Raw genomic sequence first — 18,255 nt, forward strand, 5'->3', positions numbered from 1 at the left:
AAAGTCATAGGAATCGAGTGGTATCTCTACCTTTGAGAGAGTGAGTGGCCTTGATTTCCCTGAGGGTGACAAAGGGGTCATTAATTTTCAACTTGCTCCCAGTGATCTCTGGTGTTCCATATTTATACTTGTAAGCCAAATACTCAGAATAAACATTTGTTTATTCACATTACTAATATTATTAGCAGCAGAAGGGGCAGCAGCAATAGTTTTGGTATTGGTATTGATATCATACTTGCAGCAGTTTCAGATTATCACTCCAGTAAAATAAATGCTCACATCTTTAGCTGTTAGAACTATGGTATGTATATCTGAAGTCATGCTCAAAGACCTTTAAAATAATAAATATTAACCCACCCCCAAAAACCTTAACATAATATTTCACCCACAAAATCAATAAATGAAATTACCAAACAAGTGGTTCACTGGAGAGCAGGCTAAGCTGAAATAAACAACCTTAACCACTGGCACTGGCATTAAGCAATGTTCGATCAATGATAAGGCCTAGTGAAAGAAACATGAAAGAAGCGATCATACAGCTGTTAAGGGTCAAAAAGGACCACAAAGCAAATAGAATCAGCAAGGCAACAACCCCCCCAAAAAAAGGAGAGCTCTTCAGTATACACTGTGAACTACTTATCAACCTAGTTGGCGTTATTAATAACCTTTGTGATAGTAGGATCACCTACAGACAATGCAATACGCCGACGACATCATCATCATGGACCATACGAAAACAGGATTGCAAAGATCGCTCACCGCTCTCAATAAATATAACACAAAGAACCATCTTGTGATGAATGAATCAAAAACCAAAATTTTGATCTTTGGGAGCTACAAAAAGAAAAATCTCACTTGGAGAGCAGGGGGATCACAAATAACGACTTGCACCAGCTACAACTACCTAGGAGTTTGGTTCAACGCCAGGGCAAATCAAGCAGTACACCTCGGACACTTAAGGTCCAAGGGCATGAGGATCATTCATAGCCTTAGGCGCCTGAATCGTCACCTGCACAGTCCCTCAGCCGAACCAATCCTAAGGGTGCTGCATGCCAAACTATTACCTGCAGTGACCTATGGCCACTTGGCCTTTCCCGGGAAAATGGACGTATTTCTGGGAAACCTACAAATAAAAGCTTATAAGAAAATCTTCTCCGTCCCGCAGCACGTGAGGAGGTCGAGGATGAGACTCGAGCTGGGCCTGACCAGTGCAAACCTCCATTGCCTGGGCGACCTAATCAAATACTATATACACACCTTACGAGCACCAGGACAATCCTTGAAAGAACAACTACAAGCTGTGTTTAAAGACGAACATTCCCCTTGGCACAAACAGCTGCATCTTGCTATCTCTACACTAAAGATTGAACCAACCTCTCTCATTAACCCAACCATTCCTCTGCTAACATGGAAAAAAACAATAACAAAACAAATCATCTCAGTCTCATTTCAGACCGACGTTGCCGGGTTATCTAAAAACGAACTTTTTACTGCCTTGAACGAATCATATATCAAGGGAAAACCTCAAACATACTTCAACTACTCCCTCAACCCCCAGACTCGTAACAAAATACTACACATGAGGCTGCTAGCCCTACCGATCTTTGACTTTAACCCCCAGTGGGCCCGGTGGAATGAGCAGCCCACTTGCAGGTTTTGTAACTATAAACATGAGTCCTGGCTCCACCTGCTTTGCTGTTGCCCATTCTTTGCCTCCGATCGACGTCGCCTACTGATCCCCGTCTTCCGGGAACAATCACTGAGACACTGCAGCGAAGCATCGACTTTGTGTTTTAGCAACAATTCAGCCCAGGCGTTAGCAAGAGTTGGGAAGTTTGTCAATACTATTTTAACTGCACTGCATAAACACCCAGCACTAAGAACCTGATCATGTTTTTATATATTTTAACATTTTAATTTAACATGCATTGTTCTGTTTGTACATTACGGTTTTTATTAACTGTATAATAAAGAGAGATAGTAGGATTTGAATATTGCAGCATGGTGTACAATACGCTTCCAAAAATTGTCAGTATCAGGATGCAAATTCACCAAAGTCAGGCTGCCAGACTCATCCTGAATCTGAAGAAGTACTGCCAAATTAAGGCAGCCTGTAAAGCACTTCATTGGCTCCCAGTGAACAATAGGATCACGTTTAAAGTACTCTGCAGTGTCCATATGGAGTACTGGGGCAACAGCCAAAGATTACTACACAGATCTACACCCCATTAAAAGCAAGCATGACCTTATGGTCTATGTATATGTTGGCCCAATGACTATAAGCCATCAGAATTTGGGGCTCGTTCCTCATTCGCACTTGCTTTGAAGAACCTCAGCATCATTTTGGATCAGGAGGTCTCCATGTCCCAACATGTTTGCAAGATAACAGCTACCTGTTTTTCTATTCTAAAAATGCTGAGTGGGATCTTTAAGTACCTCCTGAGTAATGTACATAAAACAGTTATTCATGATCTCATAATGTCTAGATTAGATTATGGAAAGACAGTTTATATGGCCATTTCTGAAACCTTGCTTGCTGAAATTCAAGTTATCTAAAAAGTCATTCTAGATTAATACTAAATCTACTCCAGTCCATATGTCTCAACATCTGCATGACCTTATTTGTTTTATTTTTGCATTTATTTATAACGTTTTATATAGCGCAAACTTGATCCCGAAGGATATCGAAGCGCTTTACAATTTGAGGCAGTCCAAACTCTGCAGTTTTTCCCTCTCATTCCCATTGCCCACCAGTTTTTTCCTCCAAATTTCTCCTTTGCTCTGCACTAAGACCTTTATGTTAAGCAGTGCACCCCCAGCCACCATTTTGTGTTAACAAGTCAGTGAAACCAGACCCCCCCGGCAACAGGGATCTTGTACATCAGAGGGTGCGCTGAGACAGCAGTAATCTGCTGTGTGCTGTTTAAGCTGTATTTAATAGGGGCCGTGCACTTCGTTGTTTGGCCAGGAGATGGAGTAAGGTTTTATTCAAACAGTACTGTTAGAGAAAGAGTTTGTTACATACCTGCAGAAGTCCAAAGTGTGGATTGAGCTGGTCTTTCTCCTAGAATATTCCTGAATAGAGAATCAGCTTCCAACTCCCTGACCAGCAAACCTAGTCTGAGGTAGCTGGGACCTTATATAGTCTGCTATTGTTTGGTACATGTGTACACTGATTGGTGGTTGTATCTGGTGTTTCTGTTGGATTAGGGTTAGTGTCCACATTGGTTGGGTATTTGAGGGTTCTGATTGGTTTCTGGGTCTGTGATTCAACATAGGGTTGGGACTATGGCTAGGGTCAGGATGTCTATTGGAAGTAGGGACGAGGGCTTCCTATGTTATTGGTTGTTGGGACTAGGGTGGGACTAGGGCAAGGTTTAGACCTTTAATTGGAAGTAGCGATTAGGGGTTCTGGTGTTATTGGTTGCTGAACTAGGTGTGGGATTAAGAGTATGGCTAGGCTTTCTATTGGAAGTGTGGACTAGGGCTTCCTGTGCCAATGGCTGCTTGGACTTGGGTTGGGACTACTGGTAGGACTAGGGCCTCTACTGGACGTAGAGATCAGGATTTTTTTCAACGGATTGGTTGCTTGGACTAGGGCTAAGATTGGCTGTAAGGTCCTGGTCTACTACTGGTTCCTGGCCTACTACTGGTTCCAGATTTTGGGGGTAGTGTTGTGACTGGATAGTGTTAGGGCTAGGGTTCCCATTGCCTGAAGGGGTCACCTAATTACTAGGGCTACAAAATGCCTGGGTTAGGGCTTCTCAGCCTGGCCGGAGAGGACAAGGGCAGTTGCCTGTTTTAGCCTGTTCGAGACTGGTCAGGACCAGGGACAGAAATGTTGCCCATGTTCCCATTCAGTAATACCCACACCACACTATCCACCAACATATTAACACACTTGCACCAAATGTACACCACACACAACCCTATGCACAAACCAATGTACCAGCATAGACAACAAAACCAGCCAAATCACATCTACACCCTTCTATCCCAACTACCACACATACCCACCATTACCTACAAACAGTACACAACTCTATCCTATGCCACTAATCAATCCACTCATCACGAACACGCCATTCAACACCATACATACCTACATCCCATCCAGACACACGCTCCCTGCTCTACTTACTCCTAACAGACCACCTTTTATAACTAACAAACATATAATCAGCCTTCCATCATTTGTCCAACCAACACCCTCCTCTTCCTTTTACCAGAACACTAACGCACGACACATACACTGCACACCACCATACTTTTTGACTCTTGCAACAAACCAATCTAAGACAAAGACTCTTACCTCTACTTCATTCCCTCCTACACACAACATAAACTCTACTCATAAACACATCCCCACCCCCTCTACCTTAAAACCTCCTCTCACAAACAATACTATACAACCAAATCCATTGTATGAGACAAATACACCAGCACCCCTTTTCACTACTACTCAAAACAAAACATATCACGCACACCAGCACAACAAGATAATCAAAGTGCAACACCTCATAATACTTACCATCACAAAATACAAACATACACACCTTTCAAACCACACAAAGGAAGACTCCAATGCCAAGCTTTCTCTCTTTCACCACACCTAACACAGATACAGCAACTGTTGTCTTACCGCCTCTCATCCATTTGACAATTTAGAACCTTACTACATGACCGACATGCTGCACCACCACCCTTGACTCGTACACCTTCTACCTTAAACACATGCAAACAATATAAGCAACGTGCCACACCTCACAACTTCGCTTCCCCATGTCTACTACACAACAATGTTACACCACGAAAACAACACAGCACACCAACTCACTCTCAAACACCATCGCCACCACAAACACACACACACACACCCATCAAAATGCCTTAGCTATCCTAATACAGCTAATGCCAGCACTAAAAACACACTTGCTACAAACCCACACAATACTGATCACTCTTCTACAAAACAGTCTCACTATCACCAAAGGCCATTCTCTAAACTGTCTACTAATAAACGCTCGATCCCTCTCTAAAAACAAATATCACATTTATGACCTTCTCACAGATGCAATTCCAGACATACGATTCATAACTGAATCATGATTGGGAGATGATATGGCTCCAGTCCTGCATGAAGCCGTTCCCTTAGACTATCACACGATCACCCAAAATCGTATAGGCAAAAAAAGAGGTGGTCTAGCTGTTGTGTTTAGGCAAACATTACATATCAGGAAAGTTGACAACATCTCCATAAAGAATTTTGAGGCTCTTCTAACAAGATGCATTGCTGCACCGTCTTCCTCCTTTAACTTCCTGCTCCTTTACAGACCTCCACCTAGCAAGGCGACATTCCCAGACGCACTTCTAGACACAGTTTCAAACCCGATAACAAAACATTCCAACCTATGCGTTCTGGGTAACCTCAACATTTTGTTTGAGAAACCCAATATGACCCATCCCAAAAAAATCACTGGCCGAGACGCACTGAACCTGCATCAGATTGTCCACAAACCCACACACATAGCTGGATATATCCTAGATGTAATTTTTGCTAATACTGAACTAGTTACCTTTCAAACTATAACTCCAGTCACATGGTCAGACCACCACTTGCTTGCTTTCCAACATAAAACAACAATAAGCGACTCACCTAAAACTACCTTACATCCATCCACCTATAAGCCGTGGAACAAACTCAATTTTGAACACTTAGAAACACAACTAACATCCAGTACAAACTAGAAACAATAAATTCTGTTAAAAATCTATAGGAGTGGCTACACAAAGTTTTTGACATCCTGATACCACTCAAAACCACACAACAGAACAATAGAAATAAACATTAGCAATGCAATAGGTCTCGCATTAGGAAAGTTTGAGCTATTGGTATTGTAAATGACAAATTTTGTATTTATGTGTTGGTTTTGAAAATAGCTAAATTAATAGCTTTGTCATTTACAATGCCAATAGTTTTAACTTTCGCAAATGTGACACCTATAGCATTTGTAATGCAATATGTGTTGTATTTACGTGACTTAGATGTATTGATATTACAAATAATGGCTTCTTTTTTTATAATTAATACTTAAATAAAAGTTATTGTAATTGATAATGGTAATAGCTTAAACTTTTGTGAAGATTATGTTCAGTGTATTTTATTGTGACGAAAATCCAAGAACAGAAGTGAAATATTAACATCTTTTTGTGACATTTCTAATAAAGCTTGAAACATTGAGAGAACATATTTGAACCAGTTGTTGTTGAATGGTTGCACAGATTGACGCTGTGGTGGTGCTGAGTGATGCTGTGGCGTTCAGTGATGCTGTGGTAGCGCATAGTGATGTTGCGGTGGTGCTGAGTGATGCTGTGGTGATGCGATAGAGAGGGCGATAGATAGAGGGGGGGCGATAGATAGAGTGAGGGAGGGCGATAGATCGAGTGAGGAAGGGCGATGGATAGATCGAGTGAGGGCGATAGATAGAGTGAGGGTAACAGATAGAGTGATAACGATCGAGTGAGTGCAATAGATAGACGGATACAGTGAGGGCGAAAGATAGATAGACATTTAGAGTGAGGGCGATAGATAGAGTGAGGGCGATAGACAAAGTGAGGGCGATAGATAGATAAAGTGAGGGTGATAGACAAAGTGAGGGCGATAGATAGGTGGAGGGAGGGCGATAGATAGGTAGATAGAGTGAGGGCGATAGATAGATAGAGTGAGGGCGATAGATAGAGTGAGGGCGATAGATAGATAGAGTGAGGGCCAGCCAAGTCAACGCCGTCTCATCCTCGTGCTACAACACCCTGCGCATGCTCCGCAAGATCTTCAGATGGATCCCCACGGAAACCAGGAAGACCGTCACCCAGGCACTCGTCACCAGCCGACTGGACTACGGGAACACCCTCTACGCCGGAACCACAGCGAAACTTCAAAAAAGACTCCAACGCATCCAAAACGTCTCCGCCCGACTCATCCTCGACATCCCCCGACACAGCCACATAACCGGACACCTGAGAGACCTGCACTGCTCTCTGTCAGCAAGAGAATCACGTTCAGACTCCTCACCCACGCACACAAGGCTCTCCACGACCTGGGCCCCAAGTACCTCAACGACCGCATGACCTTCTACACGCCCACCCGCCAGCTACGATCGACCGGCCATGCACTCGCCACTGTACCACGCATCCGCAGAGCCACCGCCGGAGGAAGATCCTTCTCCTACCTGGCAGCCAAGACGTGGAACTCCCTCCCCACCCACCTTCGGCGAACCCAAGACCATCTCGCCTTCAGGAAGCAGCTCAAGACCTGGCTGTTCGAGCAGTAACTTTACCCTCCCCCAGCGCCTTGAGACCCTCCCGGGTGAGTAGGGCGCTATACAAATGACGTGATTGTAGATAGACAGAGTGAGGGAGATAGATAGATAGATAGATAGATAGATAGATAGATAGATAGATAGATAGATAGATAGATAGATAGATAGATAGATAGATAGATAGAGTGAGGGTGATAGATATATGGAGGTGTAGAGATAGAGAGAGGTAGAGAGAGAGGTGTAGAGATAGAGGGGTTTAGAGAGAGTGGGGTGTAGAGAGAGTGGGGTGTAGAGAGAGTGGGGTGTAGAGAGAGGGGGGTGTAGAGAGAGTGGGGTGTAGAGAGAGGGGTGTAGAGAGAGGGGTGTAGAGAGAGGGGTGTAGAGAGAGAGGGGTGTAGAGAGAGAGGGGTGCAGAGATAGAGAGGGGTAGAGAGAGAGGGTTGTCTGTTCCAGGGATCCTTTGTACCTGATATGCTTTTTCGTATCTGGCACCAACAAACTGGAATGCTGCCCTTGTATTATTTATGACTTGAATTTCTCCTTCAATTCAGCAACACCTGGAAACTTGGATGTTTCTATGGGCGAAGTCTGGCTCTCTTCGTTTACTATTTTGGGCCCACTTTCAATGCTTTTAGTGCCAGGAAACACTAGCTTGGTATTACAGTGCTCCACAAAATTGAACTAATAACAATAATAATATTCTACTCATGTAAGTACACAAAGAACACTTAAGTATACAAGCAGTTCAGGGTCTTGACTATGGAACACATAACCCAGGCTGATGACAGAACTATACGGCACACTTTCAAGTTAAACTCTGGTTCATGGGGATTGGAATATTGACCATCAGTACCATCAATGAATGGACTCTAATTCACCATTGCTTCTCTATGCACTGCCTTTGCTACTCTTAGTAATGCTCTGAAGTAGTGGGAAGAAAAGGAAATGTGACTTGCAGTGCTGTACAAAACACATTAATGCATAATAAAAAGTGGATTTACTAAAGTGGGGCTGTGCGGAGTGCAAAATCTCCCTGACTTTGCTTGTGCATGACCGGTAGCCTCAGTTCTAAGAGTCCTGTTTACGTTCTGTACTTTTCATTGCATGTCCTTCTCTTAACCCTTCACCATGAAAATCAGAGGCTGATAAAGGTCTACAAAGAGGAGAAGGTGTCAGTAATGTAATGCTTCTTGGGGGTACCAAGGGTGCATGGTGTCACTTCTGCAATCCCTGGCATTTTAAACATTTGACATGCATGATTACCCATCACACCAGTAGATCAACTATGAATAAGAACATTTAATAGAGAACAAGGCCATTGTAAAGTATACTTTGGCCTAGTGTGAATGCCTTGTATAGAATATGAGTGTGGAATGTAACCCCCCAATGGAAAATTTTTATTGATCATCAAGCTAGCATTCATAACGTAGACCTGGTCGGATAAAGCATCAGGGCCCGACCTAGTCAAAGCAATTCCACCTCGGGATTTTTCTGTCACACGCAAGACAGACCCAATAGGAGAGGTGGAGGGTTGGCAGTCATTTTCCATAATACTTCCTGGAGGCCATTGGGACGCTATTAGAGGATGGCCTATGCTCAAATTTTGTCAACATTTTAGGGGATTTCAATTTTTATCTCGAAGATGGTTAAGACCCCGACACTGTAAAATTGAGCCAAATGATGAGTGATGGGAACCTCAAGCAGCTGATAGAAGGTCCTACCCATGTAGCTGGACATACCCTTGATGGGATCTTTTCCAATCATCCCAATTTGACATGCACAGAGGTGTTACCACTTCCTTGGACAGATCACTCTGCCATCCTATTTGAGTTAGTGCGGACAACGCATCCTCAAAGCAATTTTGAGCTGAAGGATAAGACAGCTATTAGGGTTTGGAAAGGGATTAATAGCACAGAGCTAGGCAAGCTACTGAAAGCCACAGCTCGCAATTTACCAGAGGGAGTTGATGATGCAACAGCGGCCTACAATGAATGGTTAGAGGCTGCTTGCAATAAACTCATCCAGGTAAAATGATGGACCCCTAAACGGGTCCATCCTTCTACCCCCTGGTATTCAGAAGAATTGAGTACACAAAAACTGGCCTGTAAACAATTAGAGCTACTTTGGAGGATGGCTACCAGAAGATAGATAAAGAGGCTTACAAAACAAGTTTCTCTCTCTATAAAAACTACTCTTAGACACCAAAAAGAGGTTCTCATCTGAACAAATCAATCTGGCTAAATCCTCCTCCAAGAAACTATTTCGGACTCTTGTTGAACTTACGACCCCCAACACGTCCAAAATCGAAACTAGTCCTGAACTTTGGGAAAATCTCGCTTCCTCTCTTCAGTTAAAGGTGGAAGCCATTTTCTCATCATTTGCTCTTAATCAGGCTCACGACAACAAAGTTTCCGCTGGTTTGGTGTCTTCTGTGTCTAATACAACTCCGACACTAGATAGCTTTTCTCCCCTAGAGATACAAGATTCGATCAAACTTCTGATGTCGATTCAATCTGGCTCACCTTTGGATCCATGCCCTGCCTCTGTGACCAAACAAATCCCAGATTATGTTGGGGCAGCTCTTACTCCCTTGTTCAACACTATTCTTAAGTCGGGGCATTTTCATAAAATATGGAAGATGGCTTCCTTTCAGCCTCTGCTTAAAAACAAAACCTTGACCCCCAAGTACCCGAACAATTATAGACCTATCTCCCACCTTCCATTACCAGCAAAAATGATGGAGAAAGCCTTGAATCTGCAACTCAGACGGTTTTGCTGACCAATAATATACTGGATCCAGACCAATATGGATTCAGAGCTGAACATAGCACTGAGTTGGATTTGATCAAATCCACCGAGGAGGGTAGGGAGGCCCTGGATCAAGGAGGTGTCACTATTCTGATCATGTTTGATCTCTCTGCGGCCTTCAATAAGGTCCATCACAGGGTACTGATGGATAGTTTAGCAGGAAATGGAGTTCAAGGAAGGGCTGGAATCTCTTGAAGTCCTTTCTGAAGGACAGAGTGCAAACATTGGAACGGGACAAGGCTAGGGCCAAACCCTTCTACCTTCCCTGTGGGGTGCATCAGGGTCCTCCCTGAGCCCCACACTTTTTAATATTTACATATCTCCACTGGGAGCCCTTATAAGGTCTTTCGGGTTCCAACTGACCTCATATGCGGATGATACACAGATTGTTCCGTCCCTTCAGCATCGCCATGAATCTGAAACCGGAATAAAATGTCATGACTGATGAAAGCCATATCAGGATGGATGGAGTCCAACTGCCTGACACTTAAATGTGGAAAAACCGAAGTCATTATTTTTGGTAATAATATGAATATCTGGACACCGGATTGGTGGCTGAAAGAACTGGGATCACTCCCAGAATCAGTTGAGAAAGTGTAGAACTTGGGGGTGATTATGGACAATAAACTCACTTTTGGAGATCAGATAAATTGGGTGGTCTCTTCTTGCATCTATCTTCTCAAAACCCCAGGAAATTAAAGTTCCTTCTTTCTGGTGACAGCCTGAGGACAGTGGTTACAGCCCTCATTATGTCCCGCTTAGACTACTGAAAGAGTGTCTATTTGCCTATCCAAAAGAGACATGTGAGCAAACCTCAAGAAGTCCAAAAGTCAGCAGCCTAGGTTTGTCTCTGTCAAGAGGGAATTAAGACAGCTGCGTTGGCTCCCAGTGAAACATCAGGCCCAATTTAAATCCCTCTGTACAGTCTTTACTGCAATAAATGGAGTAGGCCCTGACTACTTGTGTGTGAAGTGTGGCTCACTGGTTAGAGGAGGCAGACCTGGAAGCAGAGGTCAGCCCGGGACCAGGGTTCAATTCCCGGCTCGGCGGGGTCTTGAGTCCTAAAATGTCCATGGACTCGACAATTCTCGCTCCGGTGCCTACTCTATTCACGGGTTCACACTCTGCGACTCTGGCAATAGCTTGCTTAATCTCCACACGGCCCCTCGCGGTGGGATGCCTGGCTTTCGCCTTGCGGATACCCTGCCGGGGTTATCTCACAGGGGAATACCAGGACGGGTTCCCTAAGCAAGCGCTTAGAAACCGCTCGGTGATTTGCGCTATATAATTTCCTGTACATTTACATTTACTTGAAACAACAGTTGAAGTGGTATGTCCCTAGAAGAACCTTGCGATCCCAGGCAGCTAAACATAGCGATGGTTCCCTTGTTCAAAAAAGCCTGCTGGGGGGGACAGGAGTTGCACTGCCTCTGTCGCAAAAGCATGGAACAATCTACTATTCCATCTTCGAAATGAAACTGAGCTCCTCTCCTTTAGGCGAGGGCTAAAAACCTGGCTTTTTACAATATAGTTGTTTCGCTTCTTGGGAACCATTAGGCAGTGCTCAGCGCCAGGACACCTTAGGGTAACAGTCACGTTCTAGAAATGTATTAACATAACCTAACATTGATCAGTTTATTTTATGAGTTATTGTGTGTATCCATGAGGTTTTGCAATGGTTTTTATTATTTAGGCAATGAAGTTTATTATTTTGTTTATGATTTGTAGTAAGTACTTGGCCTATCTTAAGATCAATTAAACAGGTGTCCATTCTACTTTCACGTTAGCTAGAACCTGCCAAGTGAGGGCATATAATACATGGAGTGGATCCAGTGAGAGAATGAAAGTTGTGTAAACAAAAACTTGGTCATCATTTCAAGCACAATTCCTGAGCTTATATTGCCAAGTATATTGTTTTAACATGTAGAGGCGACATAAAAAAAGAAAAGTTGAAATTGCATGCATCAAGTACCATCTGTCCCCACCCCACTTACATGGATCCAGCCCAAGGTGAGGAGGTTGTGCTGATCCTGTACACTGAACAACTCTTCCACATTCTCCACGTCACAATAGTCTGGTCCCGCGGACTGCTTTGGCACAATCACATGGGTGACGGTGAACTCATTGTGGTTCTGTTATAGCAGAAGGACAACGCAGATGTGTTAGGTTCTTGCATCAATGCACATGATTAATAACACCACTAAGAGCTAAACAAACTGCCAGCAGACTGGCAGGTCTCGCTTTTGTTTGCTGTGCCAACTAAAGGTACTCTTCTGTTAATGCCAGGCTACACCATACCTAGAAAGGGTTTATTTCTAGGCACAGACAAAATGTCCTTTATATCAGCCTAGTCATGTGTATATGTGTGGCTGCCACATGATACTGGTTACACGAAATTCCTGAAAACTACACCATTACGCCAAGTGGCATAATACATTTTAGCGCAGCAGCACAGGAACGACCAGAAGGCGAGCAGCTGTTGTTTGTGACACTTGTCTTTTTTGCTCTATTTTTATTAGCTCAAAATGCGTCCCCGACCAAACTTTACATGGCAATGTTTTTTTTTAAACAGATAGTATTAAATACCTGTTTTATATTTTATTTAATTTTCCAGAATTTTATGTAATAACACAATAACAAATTACGCACATTTTGTGCATTCCCACATATTGCTCCAATGTGAAGAGTGCATGAAATATATTTATTGATTTGCTCCATCCAGTTCTGTTTTATACGGAATAAGTCAGACAGGGCATTTCCTTTTATACAGCAAGTGTTCCCAGCAGATTCGCGGAATCAAGAAGTGTGTTTGGAACAATACGTTTGTAAGAAAAATACGAAGGCATGGACAGAAACCAGAAATTCATACCACAGAGGTTTCAAATATCACACATTAATGTGATTAATGACTGAAAGCATTTACCACAGTAGCACTTAATTTGAAGAAAAGTCAATTTAGATGCACAGTAAAGTAGTTTTCCTAATACTCCAATTGCATCAAAATGCCTACTTCATCAACTTTCAACTTCGAAAAGATTAAAGAAGATGAAGGAGAAACCTTTCCACATAACACAGTGACATAGGTCTGCCGTAAATTTAGCAAGATTTACGTAACTCAGCACGGAAATCTGCAGCTTTGCATTGCGCATATGACAAAATCCAGTGCAGCACCATATTTACTACATGCCCTGCGATGATAATGGGATTGGTCACAATAGCCTAAAAATGATTTGCTTTCATTGTGCTAAACACAATTTAGGGATAGCTGTACAAACATCTAGAATTCAGTTTCTTAATTGAGATTCTTACCAAATCACAATTAGGAAATCACAATTCCTGATGTATGAAAACATACATCTTTTAATTAGCTATTCCTAGTGGGTCGCAAATTCCCCAACCTCATGAATATTAATGAGGTAAATCGCTATTTGCTACCCATTAGGAATCGCAGCCATCAAAGAGATGGTGGCCTGCTGAGGTTAGCAGACCATCATGTCAGTGATTGCTTTTAATGAAGCAAACTTCTTTTTTTTAATGAGCCCATTTTCCTTAAAGGAAAACAGGTTGTGTTTAGAAAGAAAAAAAAACTTACGTTTCATTTTTCAACTGCCTGCTCTTTAAGAATATACATTTTTTTTACATTCTCAAAGTGGCAGGGGTCCCTTGGAGAACTCTTCCCATATGGAATGGTTACCACTACCTTCAGGAGTCGCTTTAAAATTAATGTTTTGCAACCGTAATTCAGTGTGATTCTGTATTTGGAAGGGACGCCCTTAACACACCCCTTCCAAATATCGGTATGTATGTGCAATTCCAAATTTCGATTCGGCAATGGACCAAATCGTAATTTGTTCTTTGTGCAAGCAGTGTCTTGCACGAGTTTGTACTCGAGGGATGCCCTCCAGAACAAATTTCCTTGTGCAGTCAACTGTCCATGGGAAAATCACATATGTGTAATTTCACTTAAATTCTTCTTCTTACACATGGACATGTCACAACTTTTCTATTTCTCATTGTCTGTGTGTGATACTAGAAAGTGTCAAGTAGCTATTACATTACGGTCAAAGAATATTAGTTGCAGCCATTGCCGCTCCCTTCACATCACCATATGTCAAATTGTGTATCGTGGTGGAAGTGGGTCATGCCTTGAAGATCAAAACTGGAAAAAGATACCACACATTTTGTTTTTTACAGGGATGCAGTATACAGTTGCACTATGTTCTGATGGGGGATGGTACTGGAGATCTATTGAAGGTATATATTAATGTATTGAATGTAAACTACAAATGCACAGATTAATAAGAAAATAAAACGGTTTTCATTTCTAGGTTTAAACAGATTTATTGTAGATGAAACCTACAATTTCTTAAAAAATGTTATTCCATAAATAATACTAAAAACTAATGGTGTTCACCCCTGTGCTACACATTGGAACAACTCCATTTAGAAATTATAATCAAGCATTTACAGAGTGCTCTATAAATAAGAACATAAGTGAAAAAAGTGATGAAGCAGATAAACTGCTGAATCCCTACTTGACACATGAAATCAAATGTTGACATCTTTTAAATGAAAAGGACAAAAATGCATACTATGTACTCATTTTACGTTGAAGAGTCTTGAGAAATAGGTCATAAAGAACTTAGTTGTTGCATCATAAAAGCCTGCAGAAAAGATTAGACGAGATGGAAATTGCTCGTTTGAATAACATAGGTTTGTGCTTACTAAGATTCCATGGTAACCTTTGTATGTGAAATAGAAATGTGAAAGTGATGACTCACATATGTGGAAGTTTTTTTAACCAGTCTTCTTTGGATAATGATATATATATATATGTGAAGAATTAATAGAACTAAATGTAAATTACATAACTTTATGATGGATTATTGAAGAGTTGTTATAATAATATTCTTTGCTCATGTTAAAGTGTGCACCAACCGACAACAAGAAATGGTGCTGCACGTAAATGCTAATTCTAATTTCACTGAAACTTTCAGAGAATGTACTAATGAGAATTATCAGAAACGATTTTGTTGACTTATACTTTGAAATTATTCTATATGTTGGTACCTTCGAAATGCAGAATAGTGCCATAGGTACATGTGCAAATTGCAATGGAATTAAAATGCTTTATAAATGACATAGATTTCAAAGTATATAGAGCTTCAGAAACTTTAGAATGAAACATGTATTCTCATCAATTTAGATCATGTATTTCATGAACTAGAATTCACTTAGGCTTGCATTTTCTTTCTCGTGCTCGAATCGGTTCTCATAAGGTCTCATACATTTGCAGTGTAGAATGAAACTGTGTTTCCGAATACAAGTTCCTAAAATGCACATACCAGGACTATTTGCAACTAAATTGATACAATGGGAACATGTGACATGAGAAAAGTTTCTTTCCAACTCACTCATGTGACTTCACTTAAAACTGATTGTTCGTAAGAATACTTATTGTATAATTCAACAGCTTAAGTGATGATTTCTTCCTTTTTCCTATAAAATAGTGTCTTCTTTACGCTGCTTTACAAACATCCTATACAAATAGACTGAGTGGTCTGATCTGATGAGGTGACCCAGGAGGTGCCACCCCGGAAATGGGAAATTATATTATCCATTAGATTGATGATCAGACAACACACTTCCTACACATCCTCTTTGCCATTCGTTAGACACATTCTTTTTGCCACCTTTCCCATGAGGATTGCTTCCTATCAGACTGGGAGACAACTCTAGGTCTTGTAGACCCTCCTGGCTAGCACAGATGCTGTGTGTGCTATTCTCAGCCTTCTTTTCCCCATGGGAGAGAATCTTTGAGCAGATATGATCCATAACCTTTCCTTAACTCTTTTTCCTGAAATCTAGAAATTCATGGCCAGAGAATGAGAAATCTGATTATTCTACACTCTTAAATTTTAATGTCTGAGGTTGATGTATTTACTTCCTACATTTGCTGATAAATTGCAACCATTTAAAAGCCTGTTTCTGTCTCTCTATGTCTGCCCTCCAATAATCGATTGGGCATTTCCATAGTCTTAAAGAGGCATGGAAGTTCTGATAGAGAAGTTTCTAGTCAACAGATCCTATTGTTACTATTGCTTTAACAAAGTTACTGGTTTGTATGATCCTAGCTCATTTATATTTTTTCAAGAGATTTGGTCCAGCAATAATAATTCTGTACCTGCATAGTGTAGTATTCAGAGTAATATATATTAATCTAATTACGAGCTTGTAAGTCGATTATCCAAATCCTGGTACGCACTGGATAACTGGATTGGATCCCCTAGGACCAATCCCTCTTGGCACAGTTCAAGATCCATCAGAGGACCAAGTAAATGACTCGGAGATAAAGTATCAGGGAAAGATGAATATCAAAATTAAATGGGCCCAGGGGCGCTACAGCAAAAGCCCCCTCATCTGTTTTAGGAAACTATATTAGTTAGGTTATTAGAAGCTCCTACTACCTACTTGACAACAAATGGACAACTAATTGAAAAGGATTAGCACAATAAAGCCCAAATAATATTGAAATGGTTCGCTACATCTTATAACTAGTGAGCACAGCTAGCCCGAATGGTATTTGTATTGTGCAATGGTCAGCTATAAACAACCTTTCTAGCTTATATAAATAAAATGAGGTCCTTTGTTGCACACAAATAGGCAGTGCACATAACGCATGTAACACAGTTACTTTTAGATTAAAACGGTGTAACCAATTGTGTCCCTGCTTTTTAGTTTGGTTTACTTTATGTACCATTGAAATGACAGAACTGTGAAGAGCAACATTTTGAAATGCACAAATTAAAATGAAATCTAGATAACCTTTAAACTAAGAGATCCTTTCAATTATTTCAATAATAACACCAATAGGAACATAGGTGCATTATACGGCTCTTTTCACTGATACATGTAAATAACACATGGATTTTCTATCTGCTCAAGACAGCATAAACGCAACACAATACAGATTTCACATGAAAGAAACAAAAGTTCAACTCTTACCAGTTTCCCACAGAGGATTCCGCAGGTCTCGATTCCCCGTGTTGTATTGGCATCTGCTAGCAGCAGAAACTTGTGCATAAGGTCTCTTGGTAAGACTACACTTCGGAGCCCTTCGACCATTTGAGCTAGTAATGAATAATAAAGGTGTCTGTGTTAAAATATGCTTCACAACGAGTAGGCCATTTAACAACTTTAGATGTTTATGTATGAAATGTTACCAAACAAAATCCCTAAAGACTTTACTCAAAGTCCACTCCCTTACTGTCACATCAAATTATGTATGGGAAAGGATCAAGAACTAGACTTTCTCCAATGGTGGTCGCTTTGGATGTAGTGTACGTAAATTTCTCTGTTCCCTTCTAGACCCCAATCAATATGAAGACCACTCACTATAGGGCTTTGTATTCATATTTGTTCACTGACCAGAACAGATAACGGTACTAAGCATTGTAGTCTTTTTTTGCTATTACAGGTACCAAAAAAACAGGGAACTGGTATGAAACAGAGATGGCACATTGCCTCCGCAAGGAGGTGAAGGTGACAATATGGTAAAAGCAAGCTAAGGAATTGGAGTCCTGGAACCAAGAGGGAGAGTGAGAGGAGGGTTTATGGTGAGTATGATGCGAAATGAGCAAAAGTTTTTTTGGGGGGGTTTTTCTGTGTCCATATCACTATGGAAGCAGTTTAAAATAAGGAATCACTTCATTGGCAATATATTTCTAAAATTAATTTTAATAATTTATTTTGCTATATTCTGAGTGTGTTAAAAGAAAATAGCTTCTCAATCAATACATCATATTTAATTAATTAAACTGAAAAACATGCATTCTTATTGTATGGAAATAGCATTCCGGGGTTCTGATCCCAGACAAAAAGCATTGTTTATCTGTAGTAAGGAATAGCAGCAAATGCACACTCCGTCCAGTCGTATGTATTATTTACCATTCTGATTAGTATCACTAGGGATGTTTTAAAAATAAAACATTGATTGATTCGTTCATTGCATTAAGAAGCATCCACTCCTTTCTAAAGCATATCCATAATTAGATTAAGACAATATTTTGTACCTAATTTATTCATGCATCCTTCCTATAGAGATCTACCTATCTTCTTCCAGGTGCCT

At 41.2% G+C, this 18,255-nt stretch overlaps 1 protein-coding gene across 2 annotated transcripts in view; it reads right to left on the reverse strand.

Moving 5' to 3' along the window:
* The window catches only part of STAMBPL1 (STAM binding protein like 1), a 305,486-nt gene that overhangs the window by 81,180 nt on the left and 206,051 nt on the right, over positions 1 to 18,255 (reverse strand). For both annotated transcript variants that reach the window (XM_086921944.1, XM_086921943.1), the window contains 2 exons: positions 17,133 to 17,257; positions 12,122 to 12,259 (listed from right to left, as the gene is read on the reverse strand). In XM_086921944.1, coding sequence (XP_086778070.1) covers positions 12,122 to 12,259; positions 17,133 to 17,257 — 263 coding nt within the window. The remainder of the gene's footprint in view (positions 1 to 12,121; positions 12,260 to 17,132; positions 17,258 to 18,255) is intronic.

This window comes from Lissotriton vulgaris, chromosome 5, assembly GCF_964263255.1.
Source record: "Lissotriton vulgaris chromosome 5, aLisVul1.2, whole genome shotgun sequence".
NCBI classification, from domain to species: Eukaryota; Metazoa; Chordata; class Amphibia; order Caudata; family Salamandridae; genus Lissotriton; species Lissotriton vulgaris.